General features: G+C 38.2%; 2 protein-coding genes across 5 annotated transcripts; one reads left to right on the plus strand and one right to left on the minus strand.

Moving 5' to 3' along the window:
- Positions 1-553: 553 nt before the first annotated feature.
- Positions 554-17,545, minus strand: LOC140842978 (C-type lectin domain family 1 member B-like). 4 transcript variants are annotated; one of them, XM_073222204.1, is made up of 7 exons: positions 17,414-17,545; positions 6,611-6,883; positions 5,909-6,007; positions 4,746-4,865; positions 4,439-4,590; positions 2,349-2,455; positions 554-765 (listed from the first exon to the last, which is right to left on the minus strand). In XM_073222204.1, the coding sequence occupies exons 2-7, from the start codon at positions 6,675-6,677 to the stop codon at positions 621-623; spliced, it is 690 nt and encodes a 229-aa protein (XP_073078305.1). In that variant the 5' UTR covers positions 6,678-6,883; positions 17,414-17,545; the 3' UTR covers positions 554-620. The 4 variants fall into 4 exon arrangements, with proteins under 4 accessions (XP_073078305.1, XP_073078304.1, XP_073078306.1 ...); XM_073222203.1 differs by having other exon boundaries at positions 17,387-17,518; XM_073222205.1 differs by lacking the exon at positions 17,414-17,545 and adding an exon at positions 8,405-8,457.
- Positions 6,014-27,989, plus strand: LOC108385215 (C-type lectin domain family 12 member B). Its single transcript, XM_073222208.1, is given in 9 exon segments — positions 6,014-6,157; positions 12,712-12,962; positions 14,650-14,698; positions 14,701-14,745; positions 16,353-16,577; positions 17,085-17,239; positions 17,442-17,557; positions 27,701-27,745; positions 27,747-27,989. Coding segments are annotated over 8 exon segments (825 nt in total). The 5' UTR covers positions 6,014-6,157; positions 12,712-12,875; the 3' UTR covers positions 27,850-27,989.

Here is a 27,989-nt window from a genome sequence, read left to right on the forward strand (position 1 = left end):
TATGGTTAATATGCTGAAGTTTTATTTTATGTTGCAAAACTCTGAGGTATATAAGATGGGTATTATCTCATTTTAAATAGGAGAAAATAGAAGTTAAAGAGGCTACAGGACTGGTCAGCCCATGGTTGTACTATAGTTAAGTAAACCATCTAAATTATTTTACAATCCCAAGCTTAGTTTTCTTTCCACTACCTTAGGCTGTCTTTCAAACAGATAATTTGTGGAGTTTTCAAAGCTAGATATTTTGCATAGCTCAGGTCAATTAAGTACTAACCTTTCTTATTCCAATTAAAATGTACGCATTTACAGAGGAAGATGCAGTGAATCATACTCTATTTAGATAGTTAGCAATGGAAGACGAGGAAAAAGAATATTAGTGGGTACAGAACAATTGGGAAACAAATAACTAACTCACAGGTTGGCTTCTGGATGTACAAAGGAGGGACTAAGATACCCCTTTGCATAAGGGGTACATAAAGAAAAGACAAGGAAAGATAAGGCAAACATGACTCTAAGGGAAATAAGGGGAAAATGAGCAATTTTCTGGAAGCGATTCCTTCATCCAGATCTTTTATTGTGCAGTCAAACCCTGGTCATGACATTCTGTGCATCTTTCTCTGTCACAACAGCTTGTCCATCCTCACCATGCCTGCCTTCCTCTCACAGATGAAGTAATGCTTGTTCTCACAGGAGGTAGGGCGGATTCTCCCATTATGAAAATAGGCACAACACTTATTTTCTCTTCCATTTTCAGAAAGCTGAAACCTGTAAATGGAGAAGAGAATGAGTTCCTTTGAAAATTCATCAGCCATCAACAGTCAAACTCTGGGTGTAGTCTTTTGTGACACAAAGTGGAAACAAAATGCATGGGGGGAAAAGGTAAAAACAACTTTTAGATCATTGAGAAACTTCTGATCTGCTTGGAAGTATAAAATATATACACTCAAGAGCCATTTAAGATAGCAGAAGATTAAGCAGCCAGTGAATGGGAGGTATGTAAGAAGTCCAGAGGAACTTGTAGACGGATGGAGATCTGGAAGGTTGGGAAAGGCTCTATCTTTTAATCTTTTCATAGAAGATCATACCTTATTTCTGTCTTGAAGGAAGGAGAGGATTTAGGTAAGCAGAGGAGGTGGGAGAGCTCTATAAGGCAAGGAGCTGCACAGCAGGGATTGAGCTCAAGGAAAAGTTGGGATGTATTTTTTAAATGAGGATAGGAGACAGTAGACAGCACACTGGATTGTAATTGCCTGCTAACTTATCTCTATTCTGTTACACTGCTTATGACAAGAGAACCAAGAATATATTGATAATGCATTGATTCATTTACCAAATATTTGTAGGATAACTCCTCTGTCCCAAAGTTGTTTTATGTGCTGATAATAGAGTGGAAAACAAAGGAAAGGTCCCTTCTTCTTGGGAACTTAGAAGGAGAGGATATTGGTAAGAAGCCAACAAATAAATAGACAATTTCAGAGAGTGGCCAAAGAACAAGTACAAAAACCCTTAGACAACAAAACAAGTTGATCTGTTGAAAGAAGGGAGGGAATACTGGTTAGCCTGCAATATTGTGAATGAAGCGGTAGGAGAAAAAGCCCAAGGTCTGTGAAGAAGCTGGCTTGTCCTTGTAGCAAGCTTCGTTCCTACCCATAGTAAATCCCTAATATCTGTTGAATAAATTAATTGGCATTTTAAGCAATGATCGGATTGTATAAGTTTTGCTTATCAGTTTAAATTTTAACTGGAGAGACATTGTAGTTTTGATGTACAGGATGAACAAAAGGTGCTGAAAACCATATTAAGTAATGCTTAATGTAGTTGGCCCCTTTGCCTGGATTGTCTGTGGAAGGATGGAGATGACATGAACATTACGACCACCTTGAGATGCTGTGTCTGATTCTCGGAGACCCCTGGAGTGGAAAAGTGGATAATGTGATACTAAAAAGTCAAAAGAAAGCAATAACTTTCAACCATGAAATAATGATGATAACTTTGTTCTAAAAAGATGTGAAGAGAAACAGATCAAGCTAAACATAAAACAAAACAAAACACACAAAATGTTCTAATGGTACACTTGAGGGTAGAAATGAACCAGAAAAAACTACCAGTAGAAGTGGATTGTGATTAGATAAAGAGCAGAGGAATGAGAGGGTAGGGAGAGCAGAACTGTTTCAGTACTAATGTTCTCTTGTTAGGATTAGATATGAATGGCTCAGCTTCTGCTTATATGACCCTCAGTAGGTACAGAGCCACCTTCCAACTTTCAAGTAACTTGCTCTCAAGAGGATAGAGGATCTCAGGAGTGAAATCCTAGTTCTGCCTTATATTCTGAGTGTCCAGTGACTTACATATTTTTGGAGGGAACTGAGCCATCTTCCCACATCCAGACCTTGTTAGGATTCTGGCAGGATAATCCAACCCAACGAATTAATGCAGTCCTGTTTTTGATGTATTCCTATTGCAAACCGAATAAATACAGTGGTCAAAATGCTTCCATCATTCTTGTAATGACATAAAGACAGAGCATCACAAGACCATGGACCAGAAAAAAAAGTAGATCATATGTCTATATTAATATTAATTAATTATATCTGATATTTAGAATTGAGTCAAGTTCACTTTTTCAGAATAAAAAAATACTTGTAGGGCAGGGGAAAAACATGTACAAGATAGTTGACATTCTAATATTTCTGTGTTTTTCTTCCATCAGTTGAAGATTAGAGTCCCAAATAGAATACCATATATGGCCCTTAAATGAGATAAATAGTAAACAACTAGAGAAAGAAAATAAAAAGAAATACATTGTTGCCAAACTTTACATTCCCTAGATTTAACCTCTGCTTTCTTTGGCTGCATTGTTTAAGCTTGCCCACCAAACTTACATACAGTAGTATTAATCTGTTTTAGTTATTTGGGTAAAAGAATTATATGATGTCTTTCTCAAAGGGATTTACAAATAACATGCAGTACTTTTCCTGACTTAAACCTTCTTCTGCTTATGAGTTATCACTATCTACTACACTGCACCTATTTGTTTTGTTCATTACTTCTTGCTCTGATTAGAATATAAACTTCATGACCTTAGGGACTTTTAGGTTAGGTATGGTTATTTACTGTATAGTTTCAGGTCCTGGAAAAGTTCCACCATGTATTTGTTGTATTAATGGGTGAGTCGATCAGTCCATCTATCAATCTATGGGTAACAAAATTAAAAGGAGGTGAAATGTTCATTTACTTTTATACCTACCAGGAAAACAGGGCAAATAAAAAAAAAATGACCTGAGCTTGTTAACAAACGTATGAGGTGCAGAATGGCATTCTAGGAGAAATATTGTGTGAAAGCGACTTTTGACTGCTTATTTCTTAAATCAAATAAGTGAATAATCACTATATTAGAAACTGTAGGATAAATACCATAAAGAATGTCTGCCATTTAAAAAAAATATAATTCTTATTGGGTAGAAGGCAGATTCCAAGGCTTGGTTTCTGGCTTGCTCCCAGGATTCATGAAGAAGGCAAAGCCACATTAAACAGTAAAGGAAGAGCACATGAATGGATGTGGATGTATTTGGTTTGAAAATAGAACTTGTGTAAAGACTTAAACAGGGAGAACAGACTGGTGGCTGCCATGGGGCAGAGACTGAGGAGACAGGTGAATTAGGTGAAGGGGAGAGAGAGGTACAAAATGCCAATTGTAAAATAAATTAGTCCTGGGGATGGAAGTACAGCATAGGGAATATAGTCCATATATATAATATCCTTGTTGACAGATGGTAACTGCACTTATTGTGGTGAGCATTTAGTAATGTGCAAAATTTTTGAATCACTATGTTACGAACCTGAAACCAATGTAATATTATATATAACTATATTTCAATTTAAAAAGAAAAAAATTGCACCAAGAAAAGAAAACAGAGCCTTTGTTAGAAGTTGTCAAAGAGAGGAAGGTAGAAGAGGAGACACGTCTAGCAGAAAAATTTCAACTGAAATGCTGTATATTTTACAAATAACATTGTACCAAAACTTGTCTGGGACAGTTTATGAAAAGATGGAATTTGCATTATAGTTTATTCAGATTGCCAACAATTTAACAGAAGACAGGAAGGCATGTAATATTAGGATAACACTGTTATTTATATTGTACAATCGTACTGAGTTTCTTTATACTTTCAGATTCTTTCATAAATTAGTAGAGATTCGAGGACGCTGCAAAAGGCTAAATGACTTGGTGCAGAGACAACACCAGAATTCAGTCTCATTCATCCTATTTCACCACTTCCTACTCTCAAATGTTGTCATTTGTTACTGAGCTTGATAAGGTTTTCAGATTAGTGCAAACTAGAAGATATGAGAAAAGTGTTTTTTTTTTAAAAAAAACATTTTTCATTGAGATTTTTCTCCTATAATTCCAAAATATTTGAGATGGGAATCCCCTTACCAGAATGTTCTGGCTGGCGATCTTCAGCAGAGTAGCATTCATGTCAGCACAGTACTGCTTACTCTCTTCCCATGTCACGTTGTGCCTGAAGAATCCATAGCAACTGTCTCCATAATATCTCCAGTTTGTGTCACATGGGCTGCATTTATGGTCTTAAGGGAAACCAAGGATAGGACCCCTTTCATTCTAAATCAGGCTTACTTTTTGCCATAGTCAATGTTTCTCGCAGATCTCAAGATCCCTTACAGATAGCAGCACAGAAATACTCCTGGGACGGGTGGTGAAGAGGTGACCAAACCATACTTACTGAAGCTGCCCTTTTTTTCTGATTGTTTGATTAAATCTTGGCAGAACTTCTTTGCTAACTGTTGCAGAGTTCCCGAGAGACTTTCTTTCTCAGCTTGTAGGTAGTTTTGCTGTGTGACAGCTGCATGTAAAAATTAGACAGTGATTCTCAATTGAGATAATAAAGTGGTGCAAAGGCTTTTCAATGAACTTTAACTTCAGTGGAGTTGTCGATCTATGAAGCATTTACTAGATACTCAGGAGCAAATGAGTGCTGAAAAGAGGTGAAGGGAAGTGGGGGGAGTAGAAACAATAAATTAACCGTGCAAAACTGACACTTGGAGGTCAGCCAAGAGGACAAATGAGCATGTGAAGACACAATCACAAATAGGGCAAATGCCACGATCAAACCATATGCCCGAAGCCATGGTTTTGACATTTCCTCAAATTCAGATTTCTAAGCAGGTTTCACAGAGGTGAATATTCTCTGTTATTTTGTTTTTAATGTAGTACCCAACTACTCATTCACTTAGAAGATACCTATGGATTCCTTGTTAGGCTCAAAGTACTGTGATACTCAGGTAACTAATAGATAGCAAATGAAAGACTCTAAAATATCTTATGAAAAAATAAATGAGTATACAAACTACTAGAGGATAATGTGACATTGGGAGGTTTTTAGGTTTATAGGAAGAAAAGATATTTATAAATTAAGTTTATATGAATTATCTCTTAGTCGAAGTAAATACATCCATTAAGCAAAATGGGAAGGTAGGTGGTCATTTTAGGAGGAGGGAATAAATGAGCAAATTTTCAGGGAGGGGGTTCATTTGTGAACCTGAGGAAACTGGATATTGAGATAGGGAGAAAAAGAAAAGACAGGGAGAAAAAACAGATAGAAAAAAATAGTTCCAAGAGGTAGTGTGAATCTATACAGAGGAGGATCTTAAAGACCTGGGAAAAATTCTTGAAAGTAATTTTTAATTAATAAAAATGCCTAAAAAGGTGATTTTAATCAGAAGAGGAAGACCAGAGTTCTCCTTTATTGAGAATATTTTGGCAGCTATGTATAGGATGATTGGAATAGTGACAGACAGATAGTGACAACTAGTCTTTGTGACATACACCAGGACCCTTAGGTGGTACCTTCTCAGATTAAAACTTTGGCAAGGAGTCAGTACTTACACATAATTCCCAGGGCTACCAGCCCAACAACCATCCCCATGCACAAGATCAGCAGAATCAAAGTGGTCACACGCCACACAGATGAGGAAGCTGGGTGAACTGCGGGCACACAATAAAGATGTCAGAGGCAGGCAGTGTGGCATAGCCGTGGGGCGGCGTCATCCCTGCGCCTGCCTCTCAAGACTTTTCAAGTGGTACAAACCGCTTCATTAGCAGCACTTGCCAGTGTTCCCTTGTTGATCATCAGCGGTAAGCACAACCCTCTCCCATTCCTCATATCCTTCCCCATCCCCAAAGGACTTCTCTCTGAGTTAAAACAGACACATTGTGTGTGTCTTTGTTGTATGCCCACCCCATAAACAATTGCTTTTATAAGCAACAACTGGAGAATCACACCCATTTGCTGACATCTTAGAAAAGGGGGTTGTAAAACATTCTCTCTGGTTGTCTCTCTGGTCTCTCATCCCTCTAGCTTAAACTTTATAAGCCTTACTATCATGTTCCCTGCTTGTGTCTCTTGCTATTTATATTCTAAAGAAGTCTCTCAGAGCCTATGTAGATACTAATCAAATGCTATAGAAAATAAAGGTCATACAGGAAATGAAATAGAACGGTACATGCTATCACTAGTAGGAAAGGGTAACTAGGGTTGACCCATTTCAATAATTAATCTCCAAATTGCTGGCTGTGGGCATTTCTTACCTGAGCTGAGAGATGGTTTTTGAGATTTTTTAGTATTTAAGGTGATGTATCCATCTTCATCCTGCATGGCTTGCCTTGGACTGCAAATGAGCTCAGGATTCGGTGACTTTGCAAAATGTAGTGTCCACTCAGGATTTCAACGTCTCCCAAGCTGTGGTCCTCCAGTCTCTGCTAAGGTGGAGCCATATGAGCTGCAGCACATTTTTTTGTTGGTTTTTGTTTTTGTGTTTTTTTCCAGGAAGCTCTTTCATAGCTGGTCAGAGATACATGGACCTTGAACATAAAAATACAAAAGTAATAATAACTTGCTGTAAAGGAGTAGATATGGCATTTGTTTCCTGTTTCCTTATCTTTAACTCTGAATGAAGGAATACTGCATCACATGCATCCTTTCAAAGAACAGAAGTTCATGCTGCATCTTAACCTTAGCAGAGTCTAAATCATATTGCTTACGTAAACTAACTTCTCATGAAAATTCATGGGTAGAACACCAGCAGGCAGTCTATCCCATTGTGAGGAGGAAGTCTAATATAATTTGATTTAGTATGAAGTATATTACATGTTTCATGGTCTTGCGTTAAAGGGGCCACTTCTAATTATGTCCTAGAATTTATCTAAATTGCATCTTTTGCAAACCAAATGTTTCAAAAAGTTGAGGACTTCACATGAGGCAGGCTTCCTACTGTTCAGGTTTAGGCATTGAAGGAAAACAATCAAAGTAAAATAATACAGAGTTTGAGACTTGATGTATTGTCTTGCAGTAATGTTTTCACTTTAAAGTGAATTTCTAGGAATGGAGAAATCTTAATTCAACGAAGTTATATAATTTCAAGTATAATGAAATGCTTAGATGAAGAGCTATTTGGGGAAAGGATGGTTTTATGCCCTTAACATCACAATATAACAATGTATTCCACACATTTAACTCGAGGAGATGGTTTTTCACATCGTTATTGTAACTTATAATGAAAATAGTTATAAGAACAGCCAGAGAAAGCTGGCTGATGTGCTAATTGTTGGAATATTGATGGGAATGATATCTATTTGTCATTAGGGTAGTTTTACATCAGATATTTTGTTAAAACTGCATGGTCAGAAAAGCTTCCCTTCTCCTGAAAAACTATTAGGCATTTATCTCATAAATGTATTTCTTCCTCTTTTTTTCTTTTTAGTTAGTAAAATGTTAGCCTGATCTTTTCAATATAGTAATTATAGAGGATCTCACTGCAGGCATTTTCATTGTTAACTTACCCTTTGGGCCATCTTATATATTTGTTTTTACTTCCTGTTAATTCCCTTCACTCTGAATTCTTTGCCAAATCTCTTAAAATAGTCTTTTATTTTAAAATTCCTTTCCCTACACACCTCAAATTATTTCAAAAGGTGTAAAGAATAAACAAAACAGACATGAAAGGCATTGCCTGATTTAAAATAACCCAAACAGAGCATGGTGTTTTCAGCAGCAACCAATTATTAATCTAAAATCCCCTTACTTCAAATAAATTCCAAATCGAATAACAGTGCTAAAAATCAAACAATCACAGTTTTTAAATCCTCCAACCCATTTTGTCCCTGAGTTTCTTATCTCAGGTAAAATAATTAGGAGTTCCCCGTAATGAGCAGGGTGAATTCAGGCTTTGCTCTTAATTCTACCACTGCTTCCCTTTGGTAACTCCTCTGTCAGCCCACGCAGGCTCTTCACTCCTCCTAAGAAGGCGCGATGCCCCCAGTCTTCTAGATCAGACGGAGAAATATTTCCACCCTCCCTCCCGTCCTCTGCCCACGTTTACTCACACACGCAGTCGGGAGGCTTCTCCCCCGCCTCCGCTCCTCTCCCCCACTGCCTTGCTTTAGTGATCTTTTCCTAAAACACACAGAAACCCTGACAAGTGATTGTGCCCAAGTGATAGGAGAGAGTGTGGAGGGTACAGTTTCAATGACATTTATTCCATTTATTCTTGCAAACCACCAGAAACATGCTGGGCTTACTTCATGTCATGAATGCTTAAAACCATACATGTAACACCGAGGTAGGTAAAGCTGAAATGGGTAACACTGAGCCTCAGACGATATTCAGCCTCTGAATTCTCCTTTGGTTCTTTCCTCTTAATGAGTGTAATGCACCATTGGCCACTGGTTTTGGATCTTTGATGACTCTAGCCACAGGCTGAGGGTCTTATGTCCAGATCTTTGTTCCATAAAAATTTATTTGCCTTTGTTTGTATCTCCCAAGCATGGCTTTGTGGTGTTAGAAATATGCCAGGCGAATACCGGATTCTCTGGGTCAAAGGAAGTGCTGGTGACATTAGCATTGATCCTGCTCTCTCCCTCTGCATAGCCTATAAATACAAGCGGAGTTACTCAGCAAAAATTAAGCCGAGAACTGCAGGAAAAAGAGCAAGATATAACAAACTTCTCCTTTCCCTTTCCCCAAATCCGGAGGCTTTGCTAGATATTTCTTAACCACCCTAAGGCCTTGTGCTGACATTTTATTTCTGCTTGTTTATTGTATCGCTCCCTTAGGGGTTTTTTCGGCTTAGCAAAGTATAGCTGAAAAATACTCCAAATAACCTGGTGAGTTTGAATTTGGCAGAAAACTTTTATTTGTTTAATAGTTTAGAGATTAAGAGGCAGTTTACATAAACGATCTCTTTTATTATAAAGTAAATATTTCATTAATTTAAGTGTGTTTCAGAAATTGAAGTTGGTGGGAAGTATTCATGGAGAAAGTCCTAGTCCTGGTCTTCACGGAGCACAGACTCTTTGAATCTAAGTGTCTAAAATAGCCATGTGCGGCTATTGAGCACTTGAAATGTAAGTGGTATGACCAAGGAAATGGATTTTTTATTTCAATTAATTTAAATTTAAATAGTCCTATGTGGCTAGTACCTACAGTTTTGGACTTTAAAGTATGATCACCATAGGGGGTAGCTGATACGTGATTGTAGCCAAGGTTATTGGATATAAATCCAGGAACCAAGAGCCCAGCATATTGGAATTATCTCCTGTAAGATACTGAAATCACTAATAATCATTACAGGAGTAGAAGTGAATAGGAGATTTAAGACAGTTAAAAAAATGATTAAGAAATGGAGAGAAACACCCTAAAATTTGGTAGATGACTGCAACAGGTGTGTTATTTGATAGTGTAATCTGATAAAATGAGCTATAAAGATGCTAGGTTTTTTAAGGCAGAAAAGTATAGACAGATATGTCTAAATTAATAGAATTATGAACCAATCATAGATAATCTTTTAGGATCATAATAGTAGAAAGTTGTAGGAAGCATGATAAATTTTCTTCCTTGTAGAAATAATTAGGAACCAGGTGAAATTCTTCATCATTGTTTTACCCAAGCATTATTTCATACATGATAGTAAGAGGTTAAATATCTTTTTAGGGAACTTTAGGATCAGGGAAATGAAAATGAAAACAGCCTTTGCAAAATTTGGTGAAAGTGAAAGACCAGAACAGAGACAGAAAAACATCCTTGAGTTCTTGTTTTTGTAATCACCTATTTGATTTAACTTTTCTTCATATCAGTGGTCTCTGCTTTTCCTAATGTAGTTAGAACAGAAACATAAACATAGATTTATTATTCATTTTCACATTTTTGGCAATGGAGTTTAGTTGCTTATGACCCAGAGCCTCCAAATATACACATATATTGTTTTGGTTGAGCATTCTGTTAGTTTGAAAAAAAAGAACATAAACAAGAAATATATGTACATTTATGTATTTAGAGATCATGCACAAATGTTACTGAAGAATTATTACTATAACATTGTTTTTCTGCAACCCATCAGCTATTCATTTACACCTCTGTGTTGGGTGCAATTCATTCTGGAAACCTTTGATTAATATCGTCACACAGAGGTGGACCTTGAGAGGTTTTGGGTCAAGCCACAGCCATCTGAAGACAAAACCCCAAAACAAATCCTCCCCCTGAGTATAGTTATCTAATCTTCTTACCCCAAAGGAAATGTTTGGAAAAGTTTCCTCAGTTCCCTTGCTCATGTATAGCCCCCAAATATTTTTCTGAGTTCTGTATTAGTTATGCATCGGTGTGTGAGTAAAATTGTAATTTTTCCACTGGCCTGGCCTTAGTGCGTCTCTATATCAATAGGTGTTTCCAAGGGGTGGAGAGAAGTGGTCAATCTCCATATCGATAGGTGATTACAAGGGTGAGCCAGGGCATATCTGGACCAGAGAGATTGGGTGGAGTCCCCTTTTCACAGCAGGGCAGCAAGAGACATGGACAAGCTGAAGTGGACAACTCTTGTAAAAAATAAAAGGGTTTCTCCCACTTTATGTTTCCTTTTGACTGATTTTTGGTTTCAAAGCTATTTGCCCTGGGCTGGGAAAACATTTTTCCCCCAGAGTTACACCCTCAAATATTTTTTTGAGTTCTGTATTAGTTACCTATTGGTGCTTTACCAAACAACACAAGTTAATCGTCTCACTGCTCCATGGGTTAGAAGTCTTGCTGTAGATCTCACTGGGTGAGGTCAAGGCTGGGGAGGGGCCGAAGTCCTTTTCAAGTGCTCGGTGGGAGAGCGCACTCCCCACTTCGCCTCCCCCCGCCCGCACACCTTGGCTCTTGGCCGCCGTCCTCCTCCTTCAGCCAGCAACCTAGTATCTCTCTAACCCGACTTTGTGTCATATTTCTCTCTGACCATATCTAGGAAAGGGTTTTCACCCTTAAGACTCCTGTGATTAAATTGGGCCGACCCAGGTAATGTGGGGTGATCTCCTCATTTCAAGTAATTTTAATCACAACTGCAATGTCCCCTCTGCCATGTAAACTACTGTATTCAGAGGTTCTGGGCAATAGAACATGGATATCTTTGGAGGGTATTATAATTCCATCTTACGCAGGTTCTTAAGAACAGTTTGCTTTCTTACGTAAATTCATGAATTTTTTGTAAGTTATGGTGATATATGAGTAAATGCAGTCCTTTAGAGCCCTCTGAGCTGGACGCCTAGTTTGGTTACATAACCAACAGCACCTGCAGTCGGCTGTTGTTTCTTGTGTTCTTCCAAAAAGCAGCCAGAACATTTTCTATATAAACTGTCCACTCTTCACTTCTTATGTGATGTTATTGAAATTGAAAGTATTACAGTGTAAATTCTGGGGCAGGGAGTTTACCTCAGTACTAGTGAAAACATCTTTTTCAGGGTATTTTTAGGTCTAAGAAAAAGAAGACAGAGGGTGGCTATTTTATAAAGTTATTTTGTAAATGAAATGTAAAGAAATTGTAGCTAACGAAGACTTCGAGGCATACAGATACTCCAGAGATCCCCCCATCCAGTATCCTACATGAACATCCAGCCTTCCTGTTGCTGTGCTTGCTCCAAACTCCGTCTTCTGAGTTTTCAGGCCTGACAGGCTGCATGTTTCTATGAGAGTCTGAGCTGCCCTGCAACAGTGACTGTTGGCTGCCCTCTGGCTAAAAACCAACCAAGCAAGCAGATTGAAAACAAAAACACAAGCCCAGTTATCCTGTGCCGTCTCCTTCTCAGGATCTGCCTGCCTTTTTCACTCTCCTGAAACTTCAGGTAGTTTGTTGGGTTTTGTTTGTTTTCATCTCATCCTGAGTATTAGGTCTTATTTGCAGGATTATTCTGTTAGGAATTTAGCCACGCCAGAGGGAACTGCATTCCTACACAGTTCGAATAGCCAGCAATTTCTTCTCCACACACACACACACACACACACACACACACACACACACACACACACTTCAGTTTCTTAAAACAGCAGCCAGGTTTGGGTGCCCTTTAATCATGCAACTCTTCTTGGTGTGATGGATATCCCATATCTGATATGGGGGCATATAAACCAGATCCAATGTCTCCATACAGGAGTGGCTGGCATTTGACATCTGTAAAAACAACAACCTGACCCTTTACTGAAATATTCAGAGCAGCCTCTACCCCGAGAATCATGGAAATTCCCTCATGAAACCACCATACCGGCTCTGTTCCAAGTACCCCTTCTTGGCTTCACAGCAGGAAACGATGCTGAAAGAGCAGACAGTTGAATCTAAAGTATTCTAATTTCTAAGGAGAATATTTGACTTCTCTCACTTTCTTTGCAGGAAACCTGATTGTCATTCTGTCCCTACAGAGAGATAGTGGGGTGGGTCTTGGGTCAGCTGAAAGTCTGCATAAAAGCTCCCAGCCTTGAAAAGAACATCCTGTTCATGGGCCTGAAGATATTGACACATTAATTACATAATTGATCAGAGTGCTTTCTTCTGCAATGTCTGAAGAAGTGACTGACACGACACTTGAATTTCAGGATCCTGTTGGAGCAGGAAATAACCGGGATGGAAGTAACCTAAGGGAAAGAAGTAGGAGCTCAGAGAGAGCAAGATGTGACCTTGAGGAACGACAGGTGTTAAGTGCCTGAGGTTCTGGCTTTGACACCGACCCTAAAGCCACCCTGTGCTGTGGAACCTCCGAAATGGAGACGAAGTTGTGGAATACATCAGCAGAATGAGTGTTCCCAATATTGAAGGAAAAAGTAGGTGGCTTTCAGGACTTCCTCAAATTGCATGCCGTCACAGTGTTTCATGAAGCTCCGTGTTACAGCGAGACTCTGTGTTCTAGTTACGTTTGATTGGGCATGCCAGACATTGAATCTGGGGACTAACAGATTTCTTTTTATGAATGCAGTCCTTCATATTTATACCTTGCAAGAGATGCCAGGGGAATATTCTTATAGGTGACTGATAGGAGGTTTCTAAAATACAGGAGGTGGAGGGAATTTTTCTTTTAAAGGGTATAAATAACTGAAGGGAAAAACTGGAGGATAAGAAAGACAGAAATAGACAAGAGATAGTTTCTGTTTTTTAAGTATTAAAAAAATGTCTAGGGAGCTGAAATTCCCTGTATAATTAGTAGTGTTGAATCAATATCCACAATATCTATATAGTATTTTATATGTATTATATCTTTATCAAAATATAATTGTGAAGTACATGGAATAATATTAGTATTTTCTCCAGTATAATGAGGAAACTGACACTAAAAGAAACTAAATGACTGAACCAAGTTCATACAACTGGGAAGTTCATTCAGCTCTCGGCTGCAGCTCATTCCCTTATACCTGGTTTGGAAGAAATTGCAGTCTCTGTGGTCAAGAATCCAACTTAGTGTATCAGACCGCATTCCTTATCCTCAAAATCTCTTCACAGTTCAGATTTTTGTCCTGAATCATCTAAAACATATGAATAATGTTCCCCTTCTGCTTAGATTTATTTTTAGTTTAAGCCTGTGTGTGGCTGCACAGCACTGGAGGGAGGGGGTGATACATGAGAAGAGGCTGGGAATAGACTTTGTATGTGTCGAATAAAGGTGGTTATACATTTCTTAAAAATAATCTAACTAATCCTTGTGAAAAAGGAAATTGTGGATATAGTACATGGGGTAGTGTCCCTGGACACGTTGCTTGAATCTATCTGAAATATTGGGCAAGATGCCATTAGATCCTGAATTAAGGGCTAGAAAGTGAGGTAAATGAGAGAACTATTTGTGTAAATATGTATAAAGGTGGTATTTTGAAGGATTATCTATTGGTTTTCTGGTCTATTCTGTGGTTTGTAGGTTCAACGGCACATTCACACCTTTCATTCGGTGTTCCTTCATTATTTACTAGGTGAGAAATGGAATGGATCATGGATAGAGGTAAAATCCACAGTAACACTTGTCTTGTGGAGGTTTGTAACCTCAAAAACTTGAGATCTCTCGGATAGTCAGGATCATCCACAGAATTAGTTTCTACAATTCCTTATTCATGAATTCAGTGACCGTGTAGAAGAAACGTGTGTGATGAGTAAAACAAAAACCTAAAAATTAAGAGAACCTGGAGAAAAGGAAGGGAGGAGAGCCCAGGTTTGCAGGTGTTTTCTGGACGGGAGCACTGAAGAAGCAGGAGATCCTACAGAGCTGAGCAAGCTTCCTGAGGGAGAAATAAGGCGCCCGTGCGCACGGCCGCAGGGCCGGCCTGCCCCTCCCTCCTCTGCTGCCTCTCCTCGGGGTCTCCGGCTCCATCCCCGAGGTGGCGGCAGGCGGCCCTGAGTCTGCGACTCTCTGTCTGCTGCTGCTGGTGGGACCGGTGACCTTGGGAATTCCATGTAAGGGTATTTGCATCACATCCAAGAAAGGTGATTAAGAAACACATTTGGAGACTGTGTAAAATTCAGCTTTGATTGTATGATAGGCACTATACCCTGAATACTCTAGTACTTTCTGCCCCTCATATCTCTCATTTTCCATGTCTCTAATATTAGGCAGCCAGAGACATACTCTATTATTGTGAGGATTTTGCCCCAAGTCCATTGCTTTATTTTGGCAAACTAGACTGGACTATGAGGACAATTTTCATTTTTCAAGCTGTTGCTTGAAACAAGGAGCTTCTTTTCTGTACTGACAATATTTCCACTTATCATCCCAATGGTGGAAAACAGGGAACCAAGGGAGGTGCGTTCAAGGACCTGTGTCATTTTATTCACCACTAGACTTAGTACAAGAGTGGTCGAATCTGCTCACCCAAGACCTTTGTAGTGCAGAAAACAACTTCTACACAGCAGTAACATCCTGCCTGCTGTACATTTAAAAAAGATGCAGACAAGGAGGAATTGCTGCCTGGTATTGAACATGGAACCATCCCCACATAACCACAGATGCTCCACTTCCAAGCACAATAGCCAAAAACAAGTATTCCCTTAATTCTGAACCCGCATTGGGCAGTCCTGGACTAAAATAAATGAAAAAACATCCTGAGAATACCCACTTTGTAAGATGTTGTTAAGTTTATGACGCATAGAGCAGGAGCTGGCACTGTGTTCACTTTCATGGGACTTGCAGTCAAAGAAGCTTATCTGCTGAGTTATCACCAACTAACTCCTCTGCTTTCATTTTTTTCATGTAAGAGCTAATAAAAAATCAGGATTTAGATAAACCACTTTGGATGTATGAATAGAGACTAATGATGTAGAGAATAGAGACTAATATCTTTTGTAAAGAAATGTATCTTAGCAGCAGCAGAAACAGATATTCAATAGCCAATACTATGAGAATTAGTGGTTGAACTTCTACAATGATGTATATTTTTAAAAAGAACATGCTATGATATATATTCATGGATTCACCATAGAAGAGTAAATACTTTTTCTTCCCTAAAATGTAGTACTTTTAGTGCAGTAGTTCTTAAATTTATTGTGCTTATGAACCCCCTGAAGTGCTTATTCAAAATACAGATTGTGTGGATGAGGACCAGAAACAATCCAGTGTGGCATTAAAATTTGCTTTTTTAAAAAAAATACAAATATCCCAGTTGATTCTAATGCAAGTTGTCTGTAGATTATACTTCGAGATGCCCATTGCTCCAAAGGATTCTGTTCCTATTAAAACAATAATTACATGAACCAACTTCAAATAGAAAAAAATTGCACCAAATAAATGCTACAAAGACTGGCACTGCCTTAGATGAAATGTCAGAGATATGTAATTATTAATCCATCATTTTAATTCAAGCACAATCATGATTACAATATGAAAAAAATTATAATGATGAGCTCTAAACACTTTGGAATAGAAAGACTTCTGGTGTGTTTCTTCCCTAATGACTCAATTAATAGGAGTTACTGATAAATATTAAACCATGCAAGAAATACGTCTGTGTAAAGGGAATTATCAATGGCTATAATGAGAATGGAAGGATATATGAACTTCTCATCTGTTCTATAGACGTCAAATGAAATTAACTCAGATTCAAAGGAACTGAGTCAGTTTCAGGAAATCATCCACCACCAGCAAGATAACTTACCCCAGCAGCTGAGCAGCTACAGGAACTTCCCCACAGAGGAGGAATTTCTCAAATCACAGATCTCCAACCTACTGCAGAGGCAGGAACAAATGGCCACCAAACTCTGCCGAGAGCTAGTCATTCACACTTCAGGTAATCACGACCTGACCAGTCAGCTCAAATCTGTTGCCCTGTGTAGGTTGAACTATATGCACCACTTCGGTGTATGAGAGTTTTGTTATCTAAAGCCCCCTAATGATGTTGCACTAAATTTACAGAAGACAGGGAAAATACAAATCCATGTAATATTTTTTAAAATAGAGGCAAATTTGGGAAGCATCTTGAAATGATACCAATCTGCATACTTCAGCTCCTCATTTTATGAACAATTTTTTAGGTGATCCTGTTGTTATAAGAAGTTAAAAGTGTAGCTGGTAATTCTGAGGCCAGAAGACAGAGCCCTGAAAAGATAATTTCAGTCACCATTCTCCCAACCCATAATCAAGAGGGAGTTCATTTTCAAAGGCTCCTAGAGCAGTATGCTTTCAGGGTGCTGGGTCTAAGACTCTATTGTCAAAATCAATGATTTCGTTTCCAAAACCATCCTCAGTCATCCCAGAGTTGTTTGGCTTGTATGATTGGGTGTCATTTCTTTTTCAGACCACAAATGTAATCCTTGTTCTCAGATGTGGCAGTGGTACCAAAACAGCTGCTATTATTTTGCAACAAATGAGGAGAAAACCTGGACTAACAGTAGGAAAAACTGCACAGAAAAGAACTCCACCTTGGTGAAGATAGATAGCTCGGAAGAAAAGGTTTGTTGAATCTCCTTCCCTGGTTATAGGAAATATTAACATAATGGAAAGTAAATAAATGGAGTTTCTGACTCACATTGTAGGAGTTCAGTGCATTTTGAATGAGAATGAATAAATAAATTTAATGAATGTTCCCATCTATCTTACTTCTGCAAAATGAAATGTGGCTCTCACATGCCATTTTTCCTGTTTTCTCTCTGAGGATTTCCTGAAGTCACGGCCGTTATCTGAGTCGTCTTTCTTCTGGTTGGGTTTGTCATGGGACCCAACTGGCAAAAGTTGGCTGTGGGATGATGGCTCTATCCCGTCTCCATCCTTGTAAGTCTCTAACTGGAAGGAAAAAACAAGCTAAGAATATGAATAAATGAAATCCTAAGAAAACAAATGTTAATTCTAAAATGATAAATCTAGATTAAAACAAGAGTACAACATACAAAGAAAAGAGAGGTTCTGTAACAAATATTGAAAGGAGGCATACTTAATTTCATGTGTGTAACAAATTCATAGCAAGACACTGAAGTTCATCTATTAGTTTAAATTTATTTAACAAACACACTGTGCTCACTATGTTCATGGTGCTTTATCCATATTAACCCTGTGATAAAAGCACTGTCGTAATCCCATTTTTGCTGGGAGCCATGCTACTCAAGCTGTGTAGCAAAGCTCAGGCTGGGAGAAGACCCCCATAAGGCAGGGGTCTTTGCAGCTGGCTCCCTCTATTACCCACCTTGATTCTGTTATTTTCCATTATACTATTGGCTTTGCTTTTACTTGCATTGTTGCCAAAGACTAAGCTAACCTTTGCTAAGCAGCACGGAAAAGATGAGAACATAAACTTCCCAAAAGCTTTTCAGGACAGTGCTCCTGAAGAATAGAACACGCAGGGCCAAATGGTGATCTTAGCATAAAGTACCGAAACCTGCTGTTAGTTAGTCAAACATTGACCACCCCATTTCCACTGAGAATGCCCCCCTTGTTTTGCTAGTGAAACTAGTGATGGAAAGTTTTATAGAAATAGAGTCATGAGAGAATATTCAATAGAATAACCCTGTTGACAATTAATCATCTCATGCTTTCTTCCCTCTACTACTTCTATAGTTTGTTTTTCTTCTTTCCTAAATCACAGCCCTTTACTAGAATTTGTGCCTCACCTTTACTAGAATTTGTGCCTCATATGTGAAATTACCAAGTACCATATTCCAAGAAGTAAAAATACCTCAAAAACAAGTGCTGGGCATAGAAGCTACGGAGCATAAATCTGCAAAGAAGTGAAAAACTAACCTTTTCAAAGAGTATTACTTCTCTCTCACTTACCAGCTTTACATCTCCCTGTATGGCCCCGTAAGATGGCTGGTTTTAGTCAGAGACAGGTAAGATTCCTCAAGGGAGGAACAACCTAAGACAGGCACAGTCGCAGGGCGGCCATCACGTGAGAAAAAGGGGGCCAACAGAGGTGAGGCTTAGAACCTCACCCCCCCAGTTTTGAGAGAAATCTTCTACACCTGTGGATGTTTTGTTGCCCTTGTTCAGCTTGGATTAAGACCTGGTCTGTAAGCACAAACCTAATCATCTACACCTGCCTTCTTACAGTTCTAAATCATGCTTTCTATCTATATCTTGCATTTATCTACTACATTAATATTTTATTAGATTCATATATAAAGTATAAAAATCAAATGAATAATTATACATCATATTGGACTTGTTTATAGTTTAAAGTTTGTAGTTAAAACAGAAACAGTTTCTATGATATGAATGGCCTTGCATTGTTCACCATGTAAGAACTTGTTTAGTCCCTGCAGTAGTGGAGTTATAGAGAGCTGTGTAGCATATGTCAAGGAGATTTTAGTATCCACACAGAAGAAAGAGAAATGTAGATAAGAAGGGGAAATTTAGTTTGCTGCCTACTGTGCCCTATAAAGGGGTATAAAGTAAAGATATGAGTTTATGATTTTAGATTGATTATAAATTTATTAAAGCCTCTAAGAATATTTTTGTGGAAAAAAATCCTAGCTAACTGTGGTACCAGGTGACCTGTATTTCACCCTGAGCTGATAGACTCCATAGTCACTGCTACAAACTGCACGCTCCTGCGGTCACATGCACTTCTTAGAAACTGTGTTGCATAGAAACGTAAAACACAATAGAGTCCATGTTAATGAGAAAAGTTTTGGTCAAAGAAAAGAAAAACAATCACCTGTCTAACGCTTGACCAACCATGAATAGATTAGAAAGTAAAAGAAAGAAAAAAGCTTGCCTATACTTATTAACCAACTGTGTATTCTAGTTAATCATCAAAATAATAAAAAATAATCATATCCTTGTGCAAAATGGTATAAATAAAGCTGTCATCGGCACTTTGTCAAGAGACCACCTCCATCTGACTCCGTGTCCTGTCTCTCCACGCGCCGACTCCGTCTCATCCTTTTGGGCTTCACACCCCCCCGCTGGAGCTGGACTCCGGCACATTTTATAGATGAAAAATTTGTCACAGTGAGATTAAATAACCTGCCTGAGGTCACTTGGCTCGTAAGTGGCAAAATTAGGATTTATCGTGAGTTCAGCCCCTCGGCCCTCATGGCTCTCCAGCATTCACAGTCCAGAAGGATGGTGTCTATCCCAGGAACATATATTAACATGTTTACTTAAATAGAATAATTGTCAGCCATTTTCTAAAAGAAAGAGAGTCTAAATTGGCTGACTGGTTTAATGATGGGTTTTTGTGGTGGGGAGTAGCCAATTAGATTATATATATGGCAAGTGTTTGGTATGAACTAAAATGAGCTAAATGTGCCACTTCAAATTTTGATGAAAATATTTAAAGTACATATGGAATATCTGATACTTTGAAAAATACATTTTTTTGCAACTATTTCAATTGTGAGCAAACAGATGACAGCTTAAAAATAAGGAAAGGGGCACATAGTTCAGCAAAATTCTTTTGGCAATTATAAAACCAAATATTTTGAGGGACACTCCTCATCACAACTATTTTAAAATGATACAATTGCATTCATATTTTTAATATAATATGTGGTATTTGTATATTTTTTCATTAAGGTATTATTGATACATACTCTTATGAAGGTTTCACATGAAAAAACAATGTGGTTACTACATTTACCCATATTATCAAGTCCCCACACATATCCCATGCAATCACTGTCCATGAGTGTAGGAAGATGCCAGATTCACTGTTTGCCTTCTCTGTGCTACACTGCCTTCCCTGTGACCCCTCACACCATGTGTACTAAACATAATACTCCTTGATCCCCTTCTGCCTCCCTCCCCAACCACCCTCCCCACCCCTACCATTTGGTAATCACTAGTCCCTTCTTGGAGTCTGTGAGTCTGCTGCTATTTTGTTCCTTCAGTTTTGCTTCATTACTATACTCCACAAATGAGGGAAATCATTTTGTACTTGTCTCTCTCCACCTGGCTTATTTCACTGAGCATAATATCCTCCAGCTCCACCCATGTTATTGCAAATGGTAGGATTTGTTTCTTTCTTATGGCTGAATAGTATTCCATTGTGTATATATACCACATCTTCTTTATCCATTTATCAATTGATGGACACTTAGGTTGCTTCTATATCTTGGCTATTGTAAATAGTGTTGCAATAAACATAGGGGTACATATGTCTTTTTGAATTTGAGAACTTGTATTCTTTGGGTAAATTCCAAGGAGTGGGATTCTCAAGTCAAATGGTATTTCTATTTTTGAGGAACCGCCATATTGCTTTCCACAATGGTTGAACTAGCTTACATTCCCACCAGCAGTGTAGGAGGGTTCCCCTTTCTCTGCAACCTCACCAGCATTTGTGTTCTTAGACTTTTCTATGTTGGCCATCCTAACTGGTGTGAGGTGATATCTCATTGTGGTTTTAATTTGCATTTTCCTGATGATTAGTGATAGGGAGCATCTTTTCATGTGCCTGTTGGCCATCTGAATTTCTTCTTTGGAGACTTGTCTGTTCATATCCTGTGCCCATTTTTTAATTGGGTTATTTGCTTTTTGGGTGTTGAGGTATATAAGTTCTTTATATATTTTGGATGTTAATCCTTTGTTGGATATGTCATTTACAAATATATTCTCCCATACTGTAGGTTGCCTTTTTGTTCTGTTGATGGTGTCCTTTGCTGTACAGAAGCTTTTTAGATTGATGTAGTCCCATTTGCTCATTTTTCATTTCGTTTCCATTGCTCGAGGAGATGCATTCAGGAAGAAGTTGCTCATGTTTATATTCAGGAGGTTTTTGCCTATGTTGTCTTCCAAGAGTTTTATGGTTTCATGACTTACATTCAGGTCTTTGATCCATTTTGAATTTACTTTTGTGTATGGGGTTAAACAATAATCCAGTTTCATTCTTTTGTATGTAGCTGTCCAGTTTTGCCAACACCAGCTGTTGAAGAGGCTGTCATTTCCCCATTGTATGTCCATGACTACTTTATCATATATTAATTGACCATATAGAGTTGAGTTTATATATGGGCTCTCTAGTCTGTTCCATTCTTGTGCCAGTACCAAATTGTCTTGATTACTGTGGCTTTGTAGTAGAGCTTGAAGTTGGGGAACATAACCCTCCCAGCTTTATTCTTCCTTCTCAGGATTGCTTTAGCAATTCAGGGTCTTTTGTGGTTCTATATGAATTTTAGAATGATTTGCTCTATTTCATTGAAGAATGCTGTTGGAATTTTGATAGGAATTTCATTGAATCTGTAGCTTGCTCTAGGCACAACGGACATTTTAACAATATTAAGTCTTCCTATCCATGAGCACGGGATATGTTTCCATTTATTAGTATCTTGTTTAATTTCTCTCATGGGTGTCTTGTAGTTTTCAAAGTATAGGTCTTTCACTTCCTTGGTTAGGTTTATTCCTAGGTATTTTACTCTTTTTGATGCAATTGTGAATCAAATTATTTTTCTGATTTCTCTTTCTGCTAGTTCATCATTAGGGTATAAGAATGCATCAGGTTTTTGTGTATTAATTTTGTAAGTATCCTGCAACTTTGCTGAATTCAGATATTAGATCTAGCAGTTTTGGAGTGGATTCTTTAAGGTTTTTTATGTACAATATCATGTCATCTGCAAACAGTGACAGTTTAACTTATTCCTTACAAATCTGGATGCCCTTTATTTCTTTGTGTTATTTAATTGCTGTGGCAAGGACCTCCAGAACTATGTTGAATAAAAGTGAAGAGAGTGGGCATCCTTGTCTTCTTCCAAATCTTAAAGGAAAGGCTTTCAGCTTCTCGCTGTTAAGTATGATGTTGGCTGAGGGTTTATCATATGTGGCCTTTATTATGTTGAGGTACTTGCCCTCTATACACATTTTCTTGAGAGTTTTTACCATGAATGGATGCCGAGTTTTGTCAAATGCTTTTTCAGCATCTATGGAGATGATCATGTGGTTTTTGTCCTTCTTTTTGTTGATGTGGTGGATGATGTTGATGGATTTTCTAATACTCTACTATCCTTGCATCCCTGGAATAAATCCTATTTGATCATGATAGATGACCTTTTGATATATTTTTGAATTCAGTTTGCTAATATTTTGTTGAGTATTTTTGCATCTATGTTCATCAGGGATATTGGTCTGTAATTTTCTTTTTTGTGGTGTCTTTGCCTGGTTTTGGTATTAGAGTGATGCTGGTCTCATAGAATGAGTTTGGAAGTATTCCCTCCTCTTCCACTTTTTGGAATACTTTAAGGAAGATGGGTGTTAGGTCTTTACTAAATGTTTGATAAAATTCAGCGGTGAAGCCATCTGGTTCAGGAGTTTTGCTCTTAGGTAGTTTTTTGATTAACAGTTCAATTTTGTTGCTGGTAGTTCGTCAGTTCAGATTTTCTGTTTCTTTCTGGGTCTGCCTTGGAAAATGCTATTTTTCTAGAAAGTTGTCCATTTCTTCTAGGTTATCCAGTTTGTTAGCATATAGTTTTTCATAGTATTCTCTAATAATTCTTTGTATTTCTGTGGTGTTGGTAGTGATTTTTCCTTTCTCACTTCTGATTCTGTTTATATGTGTAGACTCTTTTTTTCTTGATAAGTCTGGCTAGGGATTTATCTATTTTGTTTATTTTCTTGAAGAACTAGCTCCTTCTTTCATTGATTTTTTCTATTGTTTTATTCTTCTCGATTTTATTTATTTATGTTCTTATCTTTATTATGTCCCTCCTTCTACTGACTTTGGGCCGCATTTGTTCTTCTTTTTCTAGGTTCGTTAATTGTGAGTTTAGACTGTTCATATGGATTGTTCTTCTTTCCTGAGGTAGGCCTATATTGCAATATAGTTCACTTTTAGCACAGCCTTTGCTGCATCCCACAGATTATGCGGTGTTGAATTATTGTTGTCATTTGTCACCATATATTACTTGATCTCTGTTTTTATTTGGTCATTGATCCATTGGTTATTTAGGAGCATGTTGTGAAGCCTCCATGTGTTAGTGGGATTTTTCGTTTTCTTTGTATAATTTATTTCTAGTTTCATACCTTTGTGGTTTGAGAAATGGGTTGGTACAATTTCAATCTTTTTGAATTTACCAAGGCTCTTTTTGTGGCTAAGTATATGATCTATTCTTGAAAATGTTCCATGTGTACTTGAGAAGAGTGTGTATTCTGCTGCTTTTGGGTGTAGAGTTCTGTAGACGTCTGTTAGGTCCATCTATTCTAATGTGTTGTTCAGTGCCTATGTGTCCTTACTTATTTTCAGTGTGGTTGTTCTGTCCTTTGGAGTGAGTGGAGTGTTGAAGTCTCTTAGAATGAATGCATTGCATTCTATTTCCCCTTTTAATTCTTTTAGTATTTGTTTCACATATCTAGGTGCTCTTGTATTGGGAGCATAAATATTTATAATGGTTATATCTTCTTGTCAGATTGACCCCTTTATCATTATGTAAAGTCCTTCTTTGTCTCTTATGACTTTCTTTGTTTTGGAGTCTATTTTGTCTGATACAAGTACTGTAACTCCTGCTTTTTTCTCACTATTAGTTGCATGAAATATCTTTTTCCATCCCTTCACTTTTAGTCTGTGTATGTCTTTGGGTTTATAGTGAATCTCTTATAGGCTGCATATAGATGGGTCTTGTCTTTTTATCCATTCAGTGGCTCTATGTCTTTTGATTGGTGCATTCAGACCATTTACATTAGGGTGATTATTGATAGGTATGTACTTTTTGCCATTGCAGGCTTTAAATTCATGGTTACCAAAGGTTCAAAGGTAACTTCCTTACTATCTAAGAGTCTAATTTAACTCACTTAATATGCTATTACAAGCACAATCTAAAAGTTCTTTTTATCTCCTCCTTTTTCTTCCTCCTCAATTATTTATATATTAGGTATCATATTCTGTACTCTTTGTCTATCCTTTGACTGACTTTGGGGGTAGTTGATTTAAGTTGACATTTGCTTAGTAATTAACTGTTCTACTTTCTTTACTATGGTTTTATTACCTCTGGTGACCACTATTAAACCTTAGGAACACTTACATCAATAGCAGTCCCTCCAAAATACACTGTAGAGATGGTTTGTGGGAGGTAAATTCTCTCAGCTTTTGCTTACCTGGAAATTGTTTACTCCTTCCTTCAAATTTAAATGATAATCCTTCTGGATAAAGTAATCTTGGTTCCAGGCCCTTCTGCTTCATTGCATTAAATACATCATGCCACTCCCTTCTGGCCTCTAAGGTTTCTGCTGAGAAGTCTGATGATAACCTGAAGGGCTTTCCTTTGTATGTGATCTTATTTCTCTCTCCGACTGCTTTTAATAGTCTGTCCTTATCCTTGATCTTCGCCATTTTGATTATTATATGTCTTGGTATTGTCTTCCTTGGGTCCCTTGTGTTGGGAGATCTGTGCACTTCTGCAGCCTGAGAGACTATCTCCTTCCCCAGATTGGGAAAGTTTTCAGTAATTACCTCCTCAAAGACACTTTCTGTCCCTTTTTTTCTCTCTCTTTTTCTTCTGGTGCCTTTAATATTGTTCCATTTGGATTGGTCACACAGTTCTCTCAATATTCTTTCATTCTTAGAGATCTTTTTCTCCCTGTCCCTCAGCTTCTTTGTATTCCTCTTCTCTAATTTCTATTTCATTTATTGTCTCCTCCACCATATCTAATCTACTTTTAAAACCTTCCATTGTATGTTTCATTCCTGATACTGTGCTCCATAATGTTGGATCTCTGACTGGAATTCATTCCTGAGTTCTTGAATATTTTTCTGTACCTCCATGAGCATATTTATGATTTTTATTTTGAAATCTCTTTCAGGAAGATTCATGAGATTGGTTTCATTTGACTCTTTTTCTGGTGTATGTAGGATTTTGCTTTGAACTAGGTTCCTTTGATGTTTCATGTTTGTATGTGGCGCTCTCTGGTGCCCAGAAGCTATACTCTCTGGAGCTGCTCAGTCCTTGGAGCAATGTTGGGAGTCTCAGGGGAGAGTATTGGTACCTGGGGGGAGGGAAAGAGCTGTTTACTGCTTCCCAGCTGCTATGCCTTTCTCCACTTCCAGAACCAGTTGGCCAAGCACATAGGTATAAGCCTCTATGCTTTGCATTTGTAGCTGCTGTAGGCAAGGCTTCCCTCTGGCTGGCCTAATGCCCGTACAGGGTTTGCTGGTTTGCAAGTGAGGTGCAGGCTGGCCAAGACACAGAAGGCTGTGTATCACAGAGGGGGGCCTTGGAGCTGTGTAGCCAGCCAGTGGGCTGCAGCACCTGAAGTTCGTTAAAGTTCCCAAACTGCTGGGCTGAGTGCACCTGGACAATTTTGTCAACCTGTCCTTTCTCCTGAGCAGTAAACTTGGTGCAATCCTTGCCCCTTTAGCAGCCCTCTTGTTGTTAGGAAGTCTCTCAGACTGCCTGCCTTTCTTTTGTAGCAGAGCAGCTGCATATGGATCCCTGTTTTCCACAAGTGACTGGAATCTCAGTCTCTCCAGGTATTTTTCCTGTCTTAGCTTTCCAACCCCCCTAATCACCAGAGCACCATGAAATGTAGGTTTGTGCCCCAGAGCAGATCTCCATAGCTAGGTGTTCAGCAGTCCCAGGCCTCCATTCCCTCCCCACTCCATTTCTCTTCCTTCCAATGGTGAGCTTGAGTGGGGGAAGGGCTTGGGTCCCTTCAGGTCATGTCTTTGGTACACATTACCCTGTTCCTTGAAGTCTATTCTTTTCTCCAGGTGTATAGTCTGTCACAGCCTTCTTTCCAGTTGCTCTTTCAGGATTAGTGGTATTAATTATATTTTCATATTATGTGTGGTTTTAGGAGGAGGGCTCTGTACCACCTCTCACACCACCATCTTTAATCCTCTTTCTCCTGGTATTTGTATATTAGTGAAATTTGAGACCATTGGCATCTTTCTGGGTGTAATAAGTTTTTCTCTACCTCCGTATACCTGTCAAGTTATTAATCCAACCACCTCACTCCTGCTTTACTCTTTAATGCATGTTGTCAGTTTCCTTAAAATGAATTGTAATCTCTCATTTTACATAAAAGATACTGTGCTTCAGCTGTGACTCACACATAACTTGAAGAGTAAACAATGATATGGCTATATTTTCTCCCCAGGTACACTTTATCTTCATCCATTTCCAAAGTTTTGCCATGGCTGTTTCTACTCAAATCAACCCTCATCTCTAATCATTACAATTAGTCATAGTCAATTGACTAATCTGGTTTCACACAAATAATATTAGCAAAAAACACATGCAAGGTAATAAACACAAAAATGACAGTAACTTCATTGTAAATGGAGCAATACTGGGCATGAAATGACTACACATTAATCTGAGCATTTACAGAGTAGGACTATGACACCTCGTAAGTGCAGTTGTTTCCATTTTGGAATCTAAAAAGATGATTCTCTTCTCCCAATGGAATTTTAATTATCCCTGGCTCTTCCATCCACTCCTAATTAAAGTATGGAAGAGGTAGCCCCGGCAACAAAGTTCAGAGCCTGGGGACCAATCCCCTTACTAGGGCTGTCACACACAGGTTAATGAAATTGAGCTCCGGATCACAGCCACTTCCTGCAGTGTAAAGCTGCTCGGAGCAAGTGCATATGCTGAGAATAAGATGGAGGAAGCCCAGCGCCAAAGCAAGAAAGAGTATTTCACTGTAATGCACATTATTTGGATAAAAATCAGTTTGGGGTACCCAGGAGATTTAGACTTGATAAGCCTTATTTTCTAAAAAATTGTACCAATTCCTTAGCAGGGGTACTAAGGACTGATGGCACAACCACGTCCATGTAGTCATTCATTTTCTCTCTTAAGCTCTGTCTTTAACTTGTGATTAACTTGAAATAAACAACTCAGATATGCCAGCTTTTGGGGTTTTGATGTCTTGTGGAAACGAAGGTCTCTCAATGTTCAGATACATGTTATTTGATGACTGAGAACACAGAACTATGATCAAATTTCAAATCCAAAATTTATAATGAATTTTAAATGAATTGATTTTCAGATTTAGTGTTAAAGAATATGCCCAGATCAATGGATCCAAAAGATGCTTATCTTCAAAAAGGAAGTATTTATATCTCCTGCTGCAGTTCTGAAATTTCTTGGATTTGTGAGAAGACAGCTGCATCAATAAAGACTGAAGATTTAGATTAATGTGCTTCCTCCAAATTCACCAAGAAGTAAGGGACTCGTGGTTAAACTCATGCAAGAAGAATGCTCCCCTACTAGGCTAAAAACTTGAAAAAAATGACTGTGTATTTAAACAATCAGACAAATAAATTTGTTTCACAGAA

This window comes from Manis javanica, chromosome 15 (genome assembly GCF_040802235.1).
Source record: "Manis javanica isolate MJ-LG chromosome 15, MJ_LKY, whole genome shotgun sequence".
Lineage (NCBI taxonomy): Eukaryota > Metazoa > Chordata > Mammalia > Pholidota > Manidae > Manis > Manis javanica.